Genomic DNA, 21,611 nt, shown 5'->3' on the forward strand with positions numbered 1-21,611 from the left:
CATATGTTTGTGGGGTTTGGGGATTTTTTTACCTTTTTTTTTTTTCTCTCTTGTATTTGATATCTAGTTTCATACTAGCTATGTTATCAGAAAAGATACTTGGGGCGCATGAGTGGCTCAGTCAGTTGAGCAGCTGACTCTTGATTTCGGCTCGGATCATGATCTCAAGATTCCTGAGATCAAACCCCACTGTCAGCACGGACCTTGCTTGGGACTGATTCTCCTTCCCTCTCTCTGCTCCTCCCCTGCTCACACACATGCTCTCTCTCAAAATAAATAAACATTTAAGAAAAGATGCTTGATATGATCTCAATCTTTAAATTTACTGAGACTTGTTTTGTGGCCTAACATGTGACCTAAGGTGAGAATAGTCCATCTGCATTTGAAAAGAATGTGGATTCTTCCTTTGGGTCTGTATGTATCTATTAAGTCCATGTGGTTTAATATGTTAAGGCCGCTGTTTCCTTATTGATTTTCTGTCTGGATGATATATTCACTGATATAAGTGGAATGTTAAAGTCCCCTACTATTATTGTATTACTGTCAATTTCTACCTTCATGTCTGTTAATATTTGCTTTATATATTTAGGTGCTCATATGTTGGGTGTACAGATATTTGTAATTGTTATATTCTCTTGTTCGATTGATCTCTTTATGATTATGTAATGCCCTTCTTTGTCTCTTGTTAACAGTCTTTCTTTTAAAGTCAGTTTTGTCTAGGGGTGCCTACGTGGCTCAATCGGTTAAGCATCTGACTCTTGATTTTGGCTCAGGTCATTATCCCAGGGTTGTGGGATTGTGCCCTGCATCAAGCCCCATGTCAGGCTCTGGATCAGCTTGTGATTCTCTCTCCCCCACTCTGCCCCTTTCCCCTGCTTGTGTGCTCTAAATAAATAAGTAAATAAATAGTCTGTTTTGTCTAAGTATTGCTACCCAGCTTTCTTTCCATTTCCATGTAATATCTTTTTCCATTTCTTCACTTTCAGTCTATATGTTTCTTTAGGTCTGAAGTGAGTCTTATAGGCAGACTGTAAATGAGTCTTGTTTTGTTTTTGTTGAAGCTCTATGCCCAATGCGGGCTTGAACTCACAACCCCAAGATCAAGAGTCACATGCTCTACCAACTGAGCCAGCCAGGTACCCTAGGGGTCTTTTTTTTTTTTTAATTTATTTAGTCACCCTTTGTCTTTTAACTGGAACATTTAGACCATTTACATTTAAAGTAATTATTGATAGCTATGTATGTACAGCCATTTCGTTAATTGCTTTCTGGTTGCTTTTGTAGTTCTTTCTGTTCCTTCTTTTGCTCCTTCCCTTGTGATATGACTTTCTTTAATGTTATGTTTGGATTCCTTTCTCTTTATTTTTTGTGTATCTATTATAGGTTTTTGGTTTGTGGTTACCATGAGGTTCATACATAGAGCATCCTATGTAGACAGCAGTCTATTTTAAGTTGATGGTTGCTTAAGTTTGAACACATTCTAAAAGCACATTTTGCTCTCTCCACATTTTATATCTGACATCTTATTTTATAACTTTTTATTTTGTGCATCCCTTACCTAATTATTGTAGATATAACTGACTTTACTACTTCTGTCTTTTAATCTTCATACTAGCTTTATAAGTGGTTGATCCACTACCCATACTAGACGTTTCCCTTTACCAGTGCATTTTTTTCTTTCAAAATCTTCTTCTATTTATGTTTTTTTCTGCCTAACGGAGTCCCTTTAAGGTTTCTTGTAAGGCCGGTTGAGTGGTGATGACCACATCTCTGCCCCTCCTACCCTTCCCAATGTGGCTTTTTCTTTCCATCTTTATCTGTGGAAGAGCTGCTCTGCTAGCTCTAGTCATGCTCAAAGAGAGCTGATCTGTAGATCATTATAGCCGGGCCGGGTCCATGGGCGGAGTGGAGCTCCGGATCCTCCCACTCTGCCATCTTGATTCTCCTCCCTCTTTTTTCCTTGTATTTCTGTGTTACTAACTGGAATCATTTTCCATTTGTTTGAAGAAATCCCTTTGGTGTTTCTTTAACTACAAGTCTATTCTATTACAAACTCCTTCAGTTTTTGGGTTTTCTGTCAATATCTTTATACTGCCTTCATGTTTAAAGGATATTTTTGCAAATACGGAATTCTAGATTGTCAGCTTATCTTTCACTTAAGATGTCATTTTGTTGTTTTGACTTCCATCGTTCCTATTGAGAAATCACCTGTCTGATTGTTGCTCTTCCTGGCTGCGTTCAAGATCTTGTCTTTGTTTTTTAGCAGTTTGACAGTGGTATGCTTCATTTTTATTTTATTTTATTTATTTAAAAAAAATTTTTTAACGTTTATTTATTTTTGAGAGAGAGAGAGACAGAGCATGAATGGGGGAGGGTCAGAGGGAGGGAGACACAGAATCTGAAACAGGCTCCAGGCTCCGAGCTGTCAGCACAGAGCCCAACGCGGGGCTCGAACTCACGGACCGCGAGATCGTGACCTGAGCCGAAGTCGGCTGCTTAACCGACTGAGCCACCCAGGCACCCCTATTTTATTTATTTTTTAATGCTTATTCATTTTTGAGAGAGGGAGAGGGTGTGAAAAGGGGAAGGGCAGAGAGAGAAGGGGACAGAGGATTCAAAGTGGGCTCCATGCTGACAGCAGCGAGCCAGATGCAGGGTTCAAACTCACAAATCATGAGATCATGACCGATCCGACTGAGCCACCTAGGATCCCCTCTTTTTTTTTTTTTTAATCTTGCTAACATTTCACTGCATTTATAGAATCTATGGCTTATTTTCAATGGTCTCTTTCAGAAAGTTCTGGGCCACTATCACTTCAGATAATGCTTCCATTTTCTCTCTCCTCTCTTGCTGGGACTCAAATTATGTTTATGTTAGACTTTTCACCATGTCCCATATGTTCCCTTTGCTCTTTTCTATATTTTTAATACTTTTGGCTTTCCATACTATAATCTTGTTCTTTCTGGTGTACTAATCTACTCCTTAGGTTTTAACAAATCAGCTGTTACACCTATCTATTGAGTTCATAATGTCAATGCTTCTTCAGTTATAGAATTCTAATTTGTTTATACTTTTATAGACTCTGGGTCTCTGTTAAAATTCTCAATTTTATGATCTATATTCTTAAACATATTACAGTTATTTTAAAGTCCATTTCTGATTACTCTAATTTCTGGGTTACGTCTTGGTCTATTTTTGTTTCTTTTCCCTTTTGGCCTGTTTCTTATTCCTTGGTACATGACTGGATGTGTTTTGTTGTTGTTGCTGTTGTTGTTTTTTATTTTTTAAATCAATTACCAAACACTGTGTAGGAAAAAAAGCAGAGGCTCTAGATGATGTTATCGTCCTCTAGAAAGGACTCTAGTGGGAAGCCTGGGTATTGACATTTTAAAAAGAAGGAAATAACTTGAGCTACAACTCACAGGATAAAGGAGTTTGCCATATACAAAAAGAAAAAGAGAAAGAAATTCGAAAATAAAGGGAATATCATAAAAAGCACCCAGTAAAGGAGTGAAATATTTGTTGAATTAATGAAGTAGGCAGGTCTCTCCCTCCTACCAGATAATATTTCATGTATTAAGACATGAGAGACAAAACAGTCATTTCCAGAATGAAACTCAAATAGAAAGTCACAAGGGCAGGTACTATCAAATGCAAATTTTAACTTTCTTTTCCCTTTTTTTTTTCCTTCTCCTACTTTCTTCTGATTCCTTTTGCTGCTCTTTCTTTCTCCTTATGAAATTAAAACAAAAACAAACAAACAAAAAAAAAACCAACCTTAAATGGAAACAGACTCCATTACCCTATTTGATGACACCTGAGAGATCTTTACCTATCACTGGAAGTTCTTGGATCACAGGTTGAGAAATGCTGTCGTATTATTTCTACTCAAAGCTACACATAGTATTTTCTACTGATAATAAACTCAAGAATATAAAAATAGTTTTTGCAATACTGTTTATATGGAATAAAGGAACTCTATTAAAGTACACAAAAATATAATCAACACCCAGTAATGTAAGTTTACAAATTACTTCTTTGTATACTTGTAGTTCTTATGCTTTATAAATGCTAATTCTGCTCTCCACATCATCTATTGATTAAAGTATACTCTCATTTCGGAGGCAGCTCATGTGTGAATTCTCTGTGAAGTGTCCAACCCTCATCTTCCTGTATGTAGCCTCTTTCTCCTCTGCACTTCTACAGGACTTTGCACTACACTACATATGAGAGGCCTTTTTGGTTTCAAGAACAAAAGACTTGTTCAGGTTATCCCAAATGATAGACATGATAAGGATACAAGGGATAATAAGAAATCTGAAGATTCTATCTCAGCAAATAGGCTTCATAGGGTTCTTATACCAGGAACTCCCTTGAGCTGCTACCCAGCCTAGAATAGTCATCCTTCATTACCTCTTTTGATTAGTTGAGGTTAGGGCAGTGAGGGTAAAATGGCACAAAACATGGGGACCTATGCATAAGAACCACAGATAGCCATTCTTCTTGGAAAAAGGGGCTGTTACCCTTTGATGACCGACACTCATTCATATAGCACTGATCAAATCCTGCTCTGTATGATAGTTATCTGATATTTACCCTGTTTTCCCAACTGGACTGTTAACTGCATGACAACAGAGACCATTTCTTTATTTTTTCCCAAAGTTTATTTCTTTAGAGAGAGAGTATAAGTGGGGAAGGGACAGAAACAGAGAATTTCAAGCAGGCTCCACACCACCAAGTGCTGAGCTGTCAGCACAGTCTGACGTGGGGCTCGAAATCACAAACCTCCAGATCATGACCTGAGCCGAAGTCACTTAATTGACTGAACCACCCAGGGGGCCCAACAGAGATCACTTCTTAAATCTAACTGTACCCTTAATAATAACTATCATAGTGTCTTGTACATAACACAAGATAGCATGCAAGGAACTAGGACGGTGCAGGGTTCTGATTAAGCACATTAAGCTGTGGAGAAGTCTGGTTCTGACTGCCTGACCTTGGATATGTTACTTAACCTTACTGTGCCCCAGTTTCCTTTTTTGTAAAAACGGGGATGATAACAGTACCTACTCTCAGGGGGTTATTGTGGGAAAGTTGTTCTAGGTGCTAGGGATTCCACAGTGAACAAAAAGGAGAAAAAATCCTTCCATCCTGGTAGTTGAGGCAGATACACAAAGGCAAGATATGTTAGATGATGTTTTATACTTAGAGGATACATTAGTAATCTATTTTTATGTAATAAATCAATAGCTTAAAATGACAAAGAAAACACAAAACACCTTTATTATCTCACACAGTTTCTCTGGGTCAGGACTTTGGAAGCAGCTACCTAGCTGGGTGATTCTGGCTTGGAGTTTGTCATGAAGATGCGGTCAAGCTATTGGCCAGGGCTGCATTGATCTGAAAACTGAACTGAGGCTGGAGGATACGCCTCCAAGAAGGCTCCTTTATATGGATGGCGGGTTGATGCTCGTTGTGGGGAAGAGGCCTCAGGGTGGCTTGAGGCTCCTTATGACATGGCAGATAGTTTCTCTCAGAGCAAATGATTCAAATGAGAACAAGGGAGAAGTACAATAACTTTTATAATTCAGCCTTGGGAGTCACACTCTTACTTCTGCAATGTCCTATTGGTTACATAGGTCAGCACTATTCGGTGCTGGGGTGAGCTACACAAAACTATGAATACCAGGAGGAAAGAATCATTGGGGCCATCTTGGAAGCTAGATAGTGATAAGCACGGAGGAGCAAAGCTAAACCAGAGAAGTAAGATCTTGAATGTAGGTCAGGGGTTAGAAATTTTAGAAAGGAGTCTAAGAAAGATCTCATTATAAAGGTGACATATGAAAAGTCTGCATGAGCTGAAGGAAAAAAAGCCATGTGGAAATCTAGGTCAGACAGGGAATAGCAAACATGGGCCCCTGAGATGGGAATGAGTATAGTGATGATAATGATAACTGGAGCAACTCAAAAACCACTGCTGAATAATTACATAAGCAATACATGGCAAAACAAAAAATTTAGAAAGCTATAGACAGAAAAATAGAAAACAAACTGTTCACTTCCTCAAAATTTTCAACTGCCTCCTACTCAGGCTCATTTCAGCATTAGCAGTAACCCCAGTTAATTCAGCACTGAACCCTTCCTCTCATGCTACAAGTCAGTGTGTGCCCCAGAAACACGTTTTAAGCGCCAAGAGATATGTTTTTACTTTGAGAAGAAAGGTGTTCGAGCAGAGGCTGGATAGCTCTTATGCAGAAAGCTGTTGAGGTTTAAGCACTTCATGAGCAGAAAGCTAAGCTAAGCCTTCTTCCATGCTGTTTATCTTTGCAGTAACCCTGTTATCATTAAAAACCTGCCTCCCCAAAATACTGCCAGAAGTTTTCAATTACAGATGCTGTAATATTTTCTATACAAATATATTTCAACAATGCACACACACACACACACACACACACACAGCATGCCCACAATGCTCTTTGCAAAGTACTTTTCTGTTACTCTTACTTCTTCACAGCAGCCTTGAAAGATAGGTTATTAATAACTTTATATTATTATGTGACTCTTTATGGATTTTATAACTTTATAATTCTATTGACCCAATATATACAGAAATTTAGGAGCCTGATGAAAACCTGAGCAGCTTGTACTTATGATTCCAAAAGTTTCTACATAGATCCTCTACCTAAAATTACCATGTGCTAAGACAATAAAATGGCACATCTACAGGAATATTTGGCATTATCAGTCAGTTCTAGTAGAACTCTCTGTTCCCTTATAATTTCTCTTCTTAAGCAACCAGGCACAGCATAAGAGGAAGTGATCCTTGGGAAATACTTGTTCTGAATATTAACAAAGTGAAGGCAAGGACTGCACTTTCCCCCGGTCAATAAGAAGACCTTTGCTCCTCTCCATTAGGATATGAGTCGTGCTTCCGTACCTGCCATAAGAGCAACTGTGGTAGAGTCAGAGAAGTAAGAGGAGCTGTTTGTTTATTATGTATGACGGCAGGAGTGGGGTTCCAAGTCCCTGACTAACCCAGAGGGCCTGTGGCTGTACTCTGGGCTGCAAGATCTCCCTGAATCACAAGGAAATTCAGCCTCTCTGATTCTGCCTCCATATCACCCTTAACCCAGCTTCCAAGATGTCCACCTCCATCATCCACCCTCCAGTCCCATCGCAGAAGAGCTGTCATGAGATTTATTTATAGAATGGGGGTGCCAGTGTTACTCTGCACCTTTCTCGGTGGGCATCACTGGTCCATTTTCTTATAGATTCAGTTTCAAGATTTGCTCTCAAAATCTGAAATAACCCACACACAAAAAAATAAAATACTTGATACGTATCATAAAAAACTGTAGACGGGGCACGTGGGTGGCTTAGTCAGTTGAGCATGAGACTTCATCTCAGGTTATGATCTCACAAGTTTGTGAGTTCAAGCCCCACACTGGGCTCACTGTTGTCAGCACAGGGCCCACTTCAGATCCTCTGTCCCTCTCTTCCTGCTCCTCCCCTGCTTGCGCTCTCTCTCTCAAAAAAAAAAAAAAAAAAATGGACAATGACCCTGTTGCAAAACTGGTTTTCAACACACAAGCACATTTTTAAATGCTTCTCAACAATGATAAAAGTCTTGAAATAATATCTAACTGTAATTTCACTTTCTTCTTTTTAGAAGAAAAAGAAACATTTATTAATGTTTCAAAATTTACAAAAATATACCTGAGATAATTTCCCCTGAAACATCGCTGTGCCATCTACAAGGATTAGAAAAAGTCACATCAATACATGAAGATGATTTCATGCTTTGAATTCAATTATGGGATCAGTTCAGGAAAGAGGTAAAGTAATTTGAAAGAAACTGAAATCCCATTATCACCCTTACTTTTTAAAAAGCATTCATTTAAAATTTTTGGTCCTTTTATTATAAAGTAGACAAAAGTACAGAGACACAACTCAAAACAAAAATTCACAAGACAGTAAAGTCTCTGTTATTATGTATCTTTCTTCAGTAAGGGGACAACAAGCAAGAAGATGATGAGTAAACAAGATGCATTTGGATAGTATTAAGTGCTTTGAAGAAGATAAAATATGGGGTTGTGATATTGAGAATGTGGGGCGTTCAGGGAAGGCCTAAGGAGGTGACATATGATCATACAGAGATTTGAATGACGTGGGCGGGGGCAGCCATGCCAAGGATAGGGGAAGGGGAGGGCAGTCTGGCAGAAGAGCCAGCAGGTGGTTGAGTCCCCAGGGGCTCAGTATGGATAAACAGAGTGAACAGCAAGAACGGTAAAAGATAACGTCAAAAAGAAAGGCAGGGGCACGGGCACCTCATCTAGGGCTTGTACCCATGGAAATTCAAAATTAGTAATGTAGACTGATCCACATGGCCACAGAATGAGGACTTACTCTGAATATGCTTATTCACTCACCTCATACCGCCGATGGGAAATCATTGACCCAATAAACATATACTGATCACGTACTGTGTGCAAAAAGCACCATTATAGAAGAACTTTCTAAAAGGGATGCCATGGGAACTTACTCAGGAATTTACACAATGTTTTATTTTGATTTTCAAGATAATAACTAAGAACATAAGATCACTTATACTAATAAATTCCAAAATAACAGAGAACAATAACAATGATTTCCACCTCAACATTAAATTTATACTGCATGCAATATGAAAGGTGCTTTTCTGTTAAGATCTTGCCATTCAGCTAATTCTGTGATAATCTTGAAAAGCTCTTTCTTGACTTAGTTCTAAGTCTAATGTAATTTTCTGATGGTGTTTGGATAGAAGATTGTGAAGTATGATGAAAAACATGGTTTTTTTTCAGCCCTGTATCATCAACATGTATGTGAATGTAATCAGTAACCACAACTATCCAAACCCACATAATGTGGCACTCATGATGTTTTCTAGTTGCAATAATTACCCTTCATTTTGTATGAAGAGAACAGAAGGAAGGAAATCAAGATTTGCCATGCCTGCAATAGGTACAAGCCATCGAGTTCTCACTTAATGCTCATGATGGTCGTTCGGGGTATTATCTCCAAGTACAATGAGTTGGGTAACTTGATCAAGGCCATACAATCTGTACCTACCTCCAAAGTTTATGCTCTTTCTAAGTTAATCCTTACAGCCTCCTGACTGATAGAGGCTGGTTAATTACTAGCATTAATTTATTCAACATGCTCTTCTTAAGCTTTGGAAAAGCCTAGTTAACAAGGAAAAAAGAACAAAATTTTCCAAAGATAGCTTGTCCTCTATTACTGATCAAAAACAACTTCTCTGAAAAGACAGATATCAAAATCTAGAAATAGATTGTTTTAAAAATCTGACAGGAAAAGTATGTTTTGACTAACATGAGGTATGAGGGCATGGCAGCCCGGAGGGTGGGTTACACAGGCGTTTAGATGTTACTGGCGAACATAATGAGGGTGTGTAGGGGAGGGCGGGGTCACGAAACAGTCCAGCCTTGTCTTACTCAAAAAATAGGCTCAGTGTGAAGTATGAAAATCGGCACATCTTGTTTCTGCCCCTCCAAAGGCAGCAGATGGCATAACTAGTCCTAAATGCTGATCCACAAGGGCTCTCAGGAAAGGAGCTTTGATTCTGAGAGCAAGTTCTGAGCTGCTTACTCTAGCTGCCTCCAACACTGAGATCCGTTCAACTATTTCTGCCTGTCAGCAGGCTTCCAGGAAGAACTTACAAAATGGGAGCGAAATTCAGGGGGGGAAAAAAAACCCCAAAACAAAACACAAAACCAAAAACCAAAAAACAAAAAACCCACTTGCATAAGCATTTTATTCAAACCCACACAAGTATTCCCTTGGTCCTTGTTTATTTTGCTCTTTAATTCCTGGAACTGTTTAATCAATAGTGTTTCTGGATGGAAGTCTCTCCCCCCCCCCCCCCATTCAATTTTTTTGACATGCTTGTATAAAAAAACTTGTAAACTAAAAGCTTGCAAACAAACAAACATCCCACATATTCAACGGAATTGTCTATTTTCCTCCGTAGTCATTTTGGCAATGACTGACTAATCACGTGTGATTTTTACAGATGACACTTGCACAACAGCAGAGCAGACTTAAAGACTTTTTAAAATCACACGACGTAAGACGAATCTGAGCTTAGCCTGTTCACGTCCCACCGCGATCCAGGGGTTAGCTGGCTGAACTGTTTTCCTGTTTCAACAACTTGAACACCAAGCGGCGGGACAAACAAGGCGGCGAGCACGGGAGGGCCTGCTTCCTCCCGCCCCCACCCTCCGTCCGCAATGCGCAGAGGGGAAATCTCCGCAGGCGACTTCCCCGCTTCTCATTTCGGCCCCAAATGGCCCTGAAGCTCCCCTGGCGTGCGGCTGTAAGTCCCTCTGCTCTGCACCCCCGTTTGGGAACCCCTCCCCGCTAGTGGGGTCTGCGCCGAGGCTGTGCGCACGGTGGGCGAGAAAGGGCAAGCTCGGGTCTTCGACGGGCCTTTCCCTGGGGCGCGCTCTCGGAACCCGCTGCACCAGGGGGCGCCGGGCGGGGGCCGGGAGGTGACCGGACGCAGGGCCCCGGGGCAGGGGGGCAAGGGGGCAGGCAGGAGGGCGCCGGGGTGGGCACGCAGAGCAGGGTAGGGCTAGACGCCCGGTCGGGAGGCCGCGCCTCCGGGCCACCCTCGGGCGGCCAGCGGCTGGAGCTACACCACCGTGCTGGGGGTGAGGGCTACCGCTCGGGGTTTGGCTGCCGGGAGGAGGAGGGGACGCGGCAAGGGGCAGCTCACCAGCGACGGCGGCGGCGGCGAGGCCCAGCAGCGGGAGCAGGAGAGCCGGCAGCGCGGCCCGGGGCATGACGGCGCGTGCGGGCGCCCAGCTGCGCTCCTCGGAAGTGCGGGGCGCGACGAATCCCGCCCACGCGGCCGGTCGCAGGGGGCGGGGGAGAAAGGCCAAGGGGGCGGAAGGGGGCCCGCCGGGGGCTGACCCGGCCGCGAGAGCCCGCTCGTGCGCCGCCTCTGCGAAGTCTCTTGTTGTATTTGGAACTTGCCCTTTGAACTGGAATAATTTCGGACTCTCAAAAATGTTGCAACAGTCCGAAGAATTTCCGTAACCCTTCAGCCAGCTTCTCTAAATGTTAACAACGTGTATAACTCTAGTAAAATGATCAAAGCCGGGAAATTAAAACTGGTATAATGCTATTAACTAATCTTCAGCTTTTATCACATTTCGCCAATTGTCCCTCTAACGGTCTTTTTCGTTGTTGTTCTGCGTGTGTGTGTGTGTGTGTGTGTGTGTGTGTCCTTTTCTGTTCTAAAATCCAGTCCGGCATTATACGTTGCATTGAGATGTCTTCTCTCCTTAGCCTCCTTTAATGTGGGGCAGTTCCTCTGTCATTGTTTGTCTTTCCCCCATCTCGTTTGAAGAGTACTGGCCATTTTGTAGAATGTCCTTCAGTTTTGGTGTGTCTCATGTATCCTCTGGAGGGAAGTTGGAAGAACAGGATTCAGGTTATGTTTTTGTTTCTTTGGCGAGAGTACCACAGAAATGATGTGTCCTGCCCAGGAGAGACACCATGTCAGTATGTCTTATCCCTGGTGATGCTAATTTTGAACACTCGGTCCAAGTGTCTGCCAGATTCCTCCTTTGGATCTAGTGGTCGGAAACCTTTTCAAAGGCTCCTCCCAGTGGACTGTGTCTCTCATACAACTTTCATCTGTTATCAGCTTCAGGGATTGAGGACTTTAAACTATATTTGCACAGCCCCTGAAAGGAAGGAACGCTGCCCATACCTTGATCTCAAACTTCTAGCCTCAAGAACTGTGAGACAATAAATTTCTCTTTTTAAAGGAAAAAAACAAAAACAAAAAAACTGTGCTTGCTGTAAGTATAATCTAAGCAGCTATGAACTGACTGGCGAGGCATCTAGAACCAGATAACACAAAGCACAAACAAGAGCCAAGTAAGACTGTTTGTTTAAACCCCAGACATAGCCTCATGTCTTCAGTGAAACACTGCTTTAAAGTCAAGTCTAAATTCAACAATAAAAACACAAACAACTCAATTTACAAGTGTACCAATGATCTGAGTAGACATTTCACCAAAGTAGATTTTCAGATGGTAAAAAGCATATGAAAGCACTCGACATCATAGGTCACTAAAGAATTGCAAATTAAAATAAAAATGAGATACCACCATACACCTATTAGAATGGCTAAAATCCAAAACACTGACAACAACTGTTGAAGAAGATGAGGAGCAAGAGGAACTCTGAATCATTGCTGGTGGGAATACAAAATAGTACAACCACTCGGAGACGGTTTGGCAGCTTCTTAACAGAACTATTTATATCCATCCTTACCATACAATGCAACAATTGTGCTTCTTGGTATTTGCCTGAACAAGTTGAAAACTTGCATACACACAAAAAGTTGCATACATATGTTTATAGCAGCTTTATTCACAATTGCCAAAACCTGAAAGCAAACAAGATGTCTTCCAATAGGTGATGAACAAACTGTGGTACATTAATACAATGGAATATTATTCAGCACTAAAAAGAAATGAACTATTAGGTCATTAAAAGACATTAAGAACCTTAAATATATAATACAGTATTAGTAGCTGTAATCACTATGCTGTACATTAGACCTTCTGAACTTACTCATCTTATAACTAGAAGTTTTTGTCCTTTGTCCAACATCTCCCCGTTTCTTCTACCCTCAAGCCCCTGGTAACCACAACTCTGCTCTGTTTCTATGAGTTCAGCTATTTTTTATTTCATATATAAGTGACATCATACAGCATTTGTCTGTCTTACTTTTTTGTTTTTGTATTGAGATATAAATTGACATATAACATTATATTAATTTCAGGTGTATAACATAATGATTCTATATTTGTATATGTCATGAAATGATCACCATAGTAAGTTTACTTAACATCCATTGCCATATATAATTATACATATTTTTCTTAAAAAAAGAAAAAAATATATTTTTTTTGCTTGTGATGCTGACTTATTTCACTCAGCATAATGTCCTCAAGTTTTATCCATGTTGTCACAAATGGCAGTTTCCTTCTTTCTCGTGGTTAAATAATATTCCACTATGTGTGTATGTGTGATATGGGTATCTATACATAATTTATTTTATCCATTCATTTATTGACAAATAACTAGGTTCCTTCTATGTCTTGGCTATTGTAAATAATCCTGCAGTGAACAGGGGAGTACAGATATCCCAAGATCTTGTTCTCATTTCCTTTGAATATACACCCAGAAGTGGGATTGCTGGATCATATGATAATTATATATATTTTTTCTTTTCTTTTCTTTTCTTTCTTTTTTTTTTTTTTAAAGTAAGCTCTACACCCAATGTGGGGCTTGAACTCATGGCCACAAGATCAAGAGTCTCATGCTCTACTGACTGAGCCAGCCAGGTGCCTCTGGTAATCCTATTTTTAATTTTTTGTGGATGGGTCCTCTTCTTTCTTCTTCACAGGCTCCTGTTCCTCAACTTCAGTGAGGTGACTGAGGACAGGTAGAGGAAATCGATCAATTTTCCTGGTTGTCATCAGGACAAATATATGGCTTTTAATTTTATCTGGGTCCTGTATGCCTTTTCTATGATCCTTTTATTTGTCTCGGTCATTGTCCTCCCCCATTCCTCTAATCGGGTATTGCAAAATGTTTTATTAACACTCTTCAAACTGAGACCCAATTTGCTACTCATGTTTCTCAGTAGAAGATCTTGCCTTCTCCATAGAGAAAGGGGGGCCATCAGGTCTAGACAAAAATTTTCAAATACTTTCCTGCTCTCCCTTTCTCTTCCACACAGGTCTTCCTTGCGTGGCCTCAGAGAGGACGGCAGTCTTCTCTGTCCCATCCAAACCCAGTTCCTTTTTCTGTGGGTTTCGACCTGCCCTTCTCCATCTTCCCCAAGATCTTCTCCCAGGACTCCATCTCTCTTCCCTGCATCATTAATTTCTCTCTGCCCACTCTTTGTGGATCTTTTGATTTGTTTTGCTTTGTTCCTCTCAGTTTCTAATCTGTGAACCTCCTTCCCTCCTTCTTTGGAAAAAAAACCTTCTTCAACCCACCTTCTCCCTCTCTTTTCCTTTTCCACCATACTTTTCAGAATCTCATGTTCCCCATTTTCTAATTTCCCTTTCACTTTGCAGCTCACTCTGGATTCTGGCTCCACTCTGCTACATTTCCACTGGCTTAGATCACCAGTGTTTTCCTAATTTCTGGAGTCCAGTTTTATCTGACTTTGTTTCTCTATTGCTTAGCAATTGGAAGAGAGATGGAGTCCTGGGAGAAGATCTTGGGGAAGATGGAGAAGGGCAGGTCTAAGCCCATAGAAAGAGGAACTGGGTTTGGATTGACTTGATGTTACATTGCATTAAAAGGGTGAACTTGGCCAGTGAACTTACAACCTAGGGCTTCCCAGACTGTCAGTCCACATAAGGTTCCTGGGGAAGGTCCCTGGGCTGGGCATTGCTGAGATCCCTTTTGGCCTGAGATAGGTAGGAGGCCTAGATAATTTTAGACCAAAACACAGAGGGAGTCCTCCTCTGTATTTCAGCTCCTGTAGGCTCAGGAGTGGAGAAAATGGGATGAAGAGGAAAGGTTGATGAGGAAGACCAGTGAAGAGGCTGGTGCAAACAATCCGGGGAGAAAAAAAAAATTATAAAGGCCTGAATTGAAAGAGCTGATAATGGAGACAGCCACTCTGTGAGAAGCCTGAGATAAAACTGACTGAATTGTTGAATTAGGGAGATGAGAAAGAGATGATTGGAGGATGAATTCTGAATTTCTAGCTTGGGGGAAAAGGAGTGTAGTGTTTTCATATTGATTGAAAGAGAATATACGAAAACTTAGGGGAAATGGAAAAAAAATTTCTAAACTTCTGCTTCTGATTAATTTAGCTTGGAAAAAAAAGAGAAATACACATATACTAAATTTGCTGAAATGTAGATAATTGTAAGAACATTTTAATTTAGAACATGCAGGGAATTAGAGGTGACTTTGTATGGATGATGAGGTCTAGTCAAAATAAGTCTTTGACATCTAGCTGAAATTTGTTTTCTTAAACAAGATAGAATTATTGAACTAATAACAATTAAGTCTTCACTTCCCCAAGAGGGCTTTAGGATTAAATGAACCTAAGATAAAGGAATGTGAATCTCTTTCCGTAGCATAAATTTAGCAGTGGCTTGAGGATTTGGGGTTACCAACATTATGGTAGTCATTTGCAGAAGACAACTGCCAGATAATGGCAACATCCTGCCCCAGGATCGGGGAGGGGAACATGCTGTGTGTGGGGAGAAAGGACGAAAAAGAGGATGATCAATGGTATCACTTCCACATTTGTCCCCTGTACCTGATCATTAGGTTTATCTACTTGCTTTTTTAGGTACCCGGTTTCAAGAGATCAATTTTGTCAGACCGCATGTGAGGGTTGGATTAGCGAGGGAAGACTGGAAAAGGCTGTCTTCATTTCTATTGATCCATCTGCAACTGGTCAAATGAGGAAGTGAACACCATATGGGCAGTTGTGGTCATGCTGAGAAGGACTTTCATGTAGATTATCCAGTGGGAGTTAGAAATATGAGCCTGGAACTTGATATGTAATCTACTGACTTGGAAGTGGCTGATGAATGCCTTGGGCTGGGAGGTAGGGGAGAATCTCCTGAGGGAGCACTATGAGAAGTAAGAGTGGATCATAGATGGAATTCCTGCTGATCTAATAGTTAAAAGACTTGCTGAGAACTGCTGAGTCAATGGCATCTGAAAAAGAGACTCAAATCAAACATTCAGAGATACAGGATGATATTTATTCTTTAAAAAATGTACACAAAATCTTAAGGATACCTCACATTACAACAGCTGTATATTTACCTTTTCTTATACTACATGCCTCACATAATAAAACCCAATCTAGAGATGGTTTTGAGATACATTTTTTCAACAAGGATCAACAACACTTTCACCAAAAAAATGAAACAAGTTTATTATAGCATCGCTACTATATATAGCTGTGTTTTCACATCAAGTTGGTTTAGTTCTTTGAAGAAAGTCTTTAACAACTAAAATTGTACAGATCACAGGGTCTAAGAGGACCTAGTCTAACAAATTCAGTAAAAGATATTTCAGGACAACCATACTATACTTTAGACTATACTAAAACTGTCTTTTGAAAATTATTTATAAGTTTATCATAGTACAAACACTCTAAAATTTTAAAATAAATCTATGGATATTATACAAAAATATTCTAAAGTATAAATATAAACACTGAATAAAACATTCACCATGTTCAGTGGAAACTATCATTCAAAATATATTCTAGGTGGTAAACTTAAAGTGATAACCACCAAACAGTGTTTCCTTAATTATTCATCACTTAAAATAGTAGTAATCACAAAGTTTAGAGTTTCATTATAAAATTTTCAGTTTCACAAATGCAAGATACACAATTTCTTGTATACATAGACACCTTTTCTCTTTAGCTCACAGAAAAAGGCATTAAAGTAACACAAACTTCTTAGTCAAAATTTGACATGTCACATAAAGCATAAAAATTGCAAAATTTTCAAGAACTTATATCCTTAGCTGATTCCCTTTAAGAGGGAAAGAGTTAAATATTGTACATAAGAAAAGACAAAAACCACACTGCTACAGTATACCTAAATCAATCTAAAAACAATGTTCCTGTATACTTTAGAAAAATGTTAAGTATTAAATCTTCTTTAAAAGCCATCATTTTATGAATAACTATGACAAAACGAAATATTTGCATTTAATCAATTTTAGTATGAAATATGTTTGGAATAGTATAACAAGCATCTTGCCAAGAGAATTATTTTGCTGTATAAAAAAGTAAGCATATCTCATTAATAATTTCTCCTAAATGCTACAGATGACTATTTTAAAACAATGTTGATATTATTTACAGTTATGTTTTTACCTTGAGGTACAAATTTTGCATTAGGCTAGATTTTTTTTTTTTTTTAGTAGGCTCCATACCCAATGTGGGGCTTGAACTCACAACCCTGAGATCAAGAGTTGCATGCTCTACTGACTGAGCCAGCCAAGTACCCCTAGGCTGGATATTTTTAAAAGCAAAAAGGTAGACTTATGACTTATTAACATGCCAATTTTAAGTTAAAATACCATTAAAATATACATATCCTAGTTACTAACTACATTCTTACAGAGAAAATGCACATGAAATTTATTACCCTACAAATAACTTGGACTTTAGTCCCAGCTTTGGCTCTTTTCCATTCTATTAAGTAAAGTTTTAAACATGGCATTTCGTGGATAATTCACTGTAGATACTAGGACTGCAATTAAACAACTGAAAAAGTACTAATGACTTCTACTTTAGAAAAGAGTAAATACTGACACTGGGAAAATCTGAGAAGGCTCATTTTCCTTAACATGTTAGTGCAAATTAACAAACTTTTAGAAGAATTTACTCATGGAAAGTGGGAAGCATAATCTCATCTTCATTCATTCCTTGTTCATATCGAACTGAAGAGAAGACTGCCCAGTGCAAACGGTTCCTTTGGAAGAGGAACCAAATCAGTGCACTGATGAGAGCTAAGACACTTAGCACAGCAAATGTGATAGTTATTCCTCGGTAATCAGAGCCTAGAATACGGAAAGGTTTGACATTGGAGGAGAGAATATAAAAGTGATCATTATTGATCTAATACATTAGGCTGTGTGTCACATTGTAAACTCTGTACGAATTAGACACAATAAGTACTTGATTGTTTCATAGCACTAACACAGAATTCAAAGTCATCATCAAACACTCAAGTATTTTCTTTACAGATTTAACTGTTTTCCTTTTCATTCAAATCCTATTCATTGTTTTAGCAATTTTCTTCTAAAGAACTTAGAGCATTATCATTATTCTCACTTTCCCTCCTCATCATCCTTTCTGAGAACATTACTCCCAGTATGTTACCTTACTTTGATAGCAAATTGCTGTAAGTTGTAAATTTTTGTGTTTGACTCACCCAGTGCCAAATAAAGTGTTATTTGCTTTAAAGCAAATTTACGACTTTAGGATGACTTCATTTAGCTACTAGCTATTCAATTTCAAATGCTCTCCCAGGCCCCTTCTCTACATGCTGCACAGATGGACTCATTCTGTCCCCTTGTTTTAAACATCATCTCTAAGCTGACCTCCCTTCTCTTTCATATGTCCAACTGCATGCTAGACATTCCATATGAATATCTCATCTCCATATGGACAGTTCAAAATGCCAAATCAGAACTCTTGGCTTACATCACCCTAACCCTGCTCCTGGGCTCCCCCCATAATCTTCCAGTTGTTTTCCATTTCACTCAGCATAGAACCTGAACTCTTCAGCCTGGCTTCCAGAGCCCTAGGTGGCTGGTACGTGCCTACCTTTCAGCTCTTCCTTGAGCACTCATCAAGCTTGTTCTGCTTGAGGCTTTTTGCTCCATCTGGTACCTCTCCCTGGCGTGCCTTTTCCCCTGATCTTTGTTTGGCTGGCCTTTCAAATCTCAGCTTCAGTGTCTCCTACTCTTAGACATCTTCCCTGATAACCTAATCTAGTGTAGCCATCCCCATACCCAGCACACAAAACCCAGCATACAGTAGACACTCCAAATATTTGCTGAATCAATGCATGAATATATAGATACCAATCACTTAGTATTGGCGATTTATCTTCAATATTTATTCACCAAAAGGACGCTTTTATGCTAAATCTTTAAAAATGTTGCCATGAAAAACTTAGAGCTCCTTTCTCTAGAAATGAAATTAAGGTAAGATTTTTTCTGGTTATTCTATGCATCAATTCAGGATGAAACCTAAGTCTGAATTATGACTTTCTACAGATGTTCCTTCCAGGAAATTTTAAGTAATTAAATCCAGTTTTGCACTGTTGCTAAGCTAATCATGAGTTTTATGGGAATGAGGAGAAAGGAAGCAAGCTTGACCTTTTACATATCTGACCGACAGAATCAAATATATCTTAAGAACATATTCAAAGAAATGAGCTCCCTAATATTCTGGCAGCTTCTATTTTTCTTAGGAAATAATTACACAAAGTTTAGGCTGTTTGTGGTTTCACCTGGGAGTCTTAGACATCTTGGTATTTATTATCTCTTACAATATATTTTTCTGAGGGAAAGCATCTGTGTAGCTTAAGCAATTTTTTTGGTTATCCTTTAAGGACTAAATAAGGACTTCAGGAGGCAAGTGCAAAACATGGCACATAATTGAGTTGTACATTTACTTCCTGACCTGTTCTGCGAAAATATTCCTTAAGGGCAAGGTTCCATACTTACCCAGAGGAGCTTTGCAGACAACCCTTCCATAGCCATGTGAACATTCAACTTTTATCCAAGTTTCATTTGAAGCTAACAAAATGCTACATTTTCCATCACCACTCTTAATTTTATTTGCCCATTTGACAAATGTCACTTTTGATCCATCCAACCAATTCCAAGACTGATCTAAAGAAAGAAATTAAGTTTATTGTCTCTAAATTTCTAAGGTAGAAAGGCATGTGGCTCGTATAACTCATTTACATAGAACTATGCTATGCCACTGTTGAAAATGAAACTTATTAAAAATGAAAATATTTTTTTAATGAAAATATTAAAAAAAAATCAGTCCTTCAGTTGCACTTGTCACATTTCAAGTGCTCCATAGCCATATATGGCTAGTGACTACTCTTACACAGCACAGATATAGAACATTTCCATCTTTGCGGAAAGTTCTATTAGCACTGATACAAAATGTGGTGTTTTGATTAAAAAGTAGAATGCTTGCACATTCATTGTGGAAAGGATAGATTTCTAAAGACTGCATCTCCATCAGCAACCTCACCTCCTACTAAAAAACTTGTATCATTAAAGATGTGCTGGGGGAGGAAGGGTCTAGAGGGTCCAGGAGGGTCTCCCCACCAGGACTCCATTTTTATTTTCCAGCTGAGGTAGCACCACCTTGTGGTGACAGTGTAAACACAATTTAGAACTCATTTAGATGGCCAACTTTGAATCCATTCATTTTGACAAGTGCTTAATATTTTGGAATTCACATGTATTTCAATTATTTAGAATTCAACTTTGCATAAAATGTGAAACACTTCCTATTCTTCTATTGAATCTGTACTCTTCATTCTTTATCCATTTCAAATTCACTAAAATCTTTTGTACCCATTACTGCTTGGATTAATCCATTATTCCTTGAGAAATTCTTCCACAAATCTTTTTTAATTCTGTGCAATTTTACTAAGCTGGTTTGAAAGACAAAATCATCATTAAGAATTAATTATTCTCTTGGGATGCCTGGGTGTCTCAGTAGGTTAAGCGTCCAACTTCGGCTGGGGTGATGATCTCACAGTTCCTGTTAGTGAGTTGGAGCCCACCTCTGGCTCTATGCTGACAGCTAAGAGCCTGGAGCCTGCTTCAGATTCTGTGTCTCCCTCTCCCTCTGCCCCTCCCCTGCTTGTGCTCTGTCTCTCTGTCTCTCTGTCTCTCAACAAATAAACAAACTTAAAAAAAAATTACAGAGGCAGTGTGAGTAGGGAAGGGACAGAAAGAGGGAGAGAGAGAATACTAAGCAGGTTCTGCACTGTCAGTGCAGAGCCTAATGCGATACCGTGAGATCATGATCTGAGCCAAAACCGAGAGTCAGACACTTAACTGACTGAGCCACCCAGGCGCCCCAATATTAAAATTTTTTTAAAAGAATTAATTATTCTCTATGGTAAAAATATTTCAAGACGGAAGAGAACAATAAGAAGAGAACTTTCTGAATAACAGAGTTATAAGCTATAAAAATACGACTGATACACACTAGAACTCTAAGGAAAGTAAGTCATGGGTTCTTTGTGGGACATGGGGGGCACAAATATCGTTGTAGGAGAAAAAATATGCTATCGATCCAAGTACCTTAAGCATCTAGAACACCCCAGTTGATTTAATCTGACTTTCTATTTCATTAGTATTTTCCATAGGTACTAATAAATCACTTGAATATTCATTAGGATTTTATAAATGTCCAAAACAGCCAGCAGACCTAGCTTATTCATCAATAAGAAGCATTTGAATTAACCACCACTTGACATTCTTTAGCAAGGCTGACTTGGTATTTAGGACAAATTGGAACTCTCTTTGCACACTGTCCACACAAATATGTCACTTACTAGTAGAATGTTGAGATAATCCGAGCCAAACTCTCATGGTAATATTATTATTTTCCCTCATCAGTCTGCTCACAAATTTATTCTCATCTTCATCCTCTATGGTAACAATAGTTGCAGAATGATCTGTTGAAGGAAAACAAATCCTAAACTAATGAGCTTTATGCAAACTAGGGAAATGGCTTATTTTCAAACAGCCATTTGAGAAAAAAGATCAATCTTGATAAAGATCATTGAGAAATTCAAGCTTTACATAGAGAATACTTTTTAAATCTGATATTTGTGTCATATTTTTAAAAGAATGGCATTAATAGATCCCAAAAAAAGTTAGACATATTTCTAGATTGAAACTTTATTTAGAGAAATGTTATGTTTCTTTAAAATGTTTACCTGATAATATTATTTGACCTTGGGACTGCCTACCAA

General features: G+C 39.1%; 1 protein-coding gene across 2 annotated transcripts in view; it reads right to left on the reverse strand.

Moving 5' to 3' along the window:
• Positions 1 to 21,611, reverse strand: part of LOC122481371 (lymphocyte antigen 75) — a 132,199-nt gene that overhangs the window by 17,877 nt on the left and 92,711 nt on the right. The window contains exons 33-35 of one of the 2 annotated variants that reach the window (XM_043576862.1): positions 21,189 to 21,311; positions 19,324 to 19,491; positions 17,074 to 17,646 (exon numbers count right to left, since the gene is read on the reverse strand). In XM_043576862.1, coding sequence (XP_043432797.1) covers positions 17,468 to 17,646; positions 19,324 to 19,491; positions 21,189 to 21,311 — 470 coding nt within the window. In that variant the 3' untranslated portion in view covers positions 17,074 to 17,467. Of the gene's footprint in view, positions 1 to 17,073; positions 17,647 to 19,323; positions 19,492 to 21,188; positions 21,312 to 21,611 lie in introns of those variants that run through there. The other variant, XM_043576863.1, reaches the window with a different exon arrangement.

The sequence above is a fragment of the Prionailurus bengalensis genome, chromosome C1 (genome assembly GCF_016509475.1).
Source record: "Prionailurus bengalensis isolate Pbe53 chromosome C1, Fcat_Pben_1.1_paternal_pri, whole genome shotgun sequence".
Classification (NCBI taxonomy): Eukaryota; Metazoa; Chordata; class Mammalia; order Carnivora; family Felidae; genus Prionailurus; species Prionailurus bengalensis.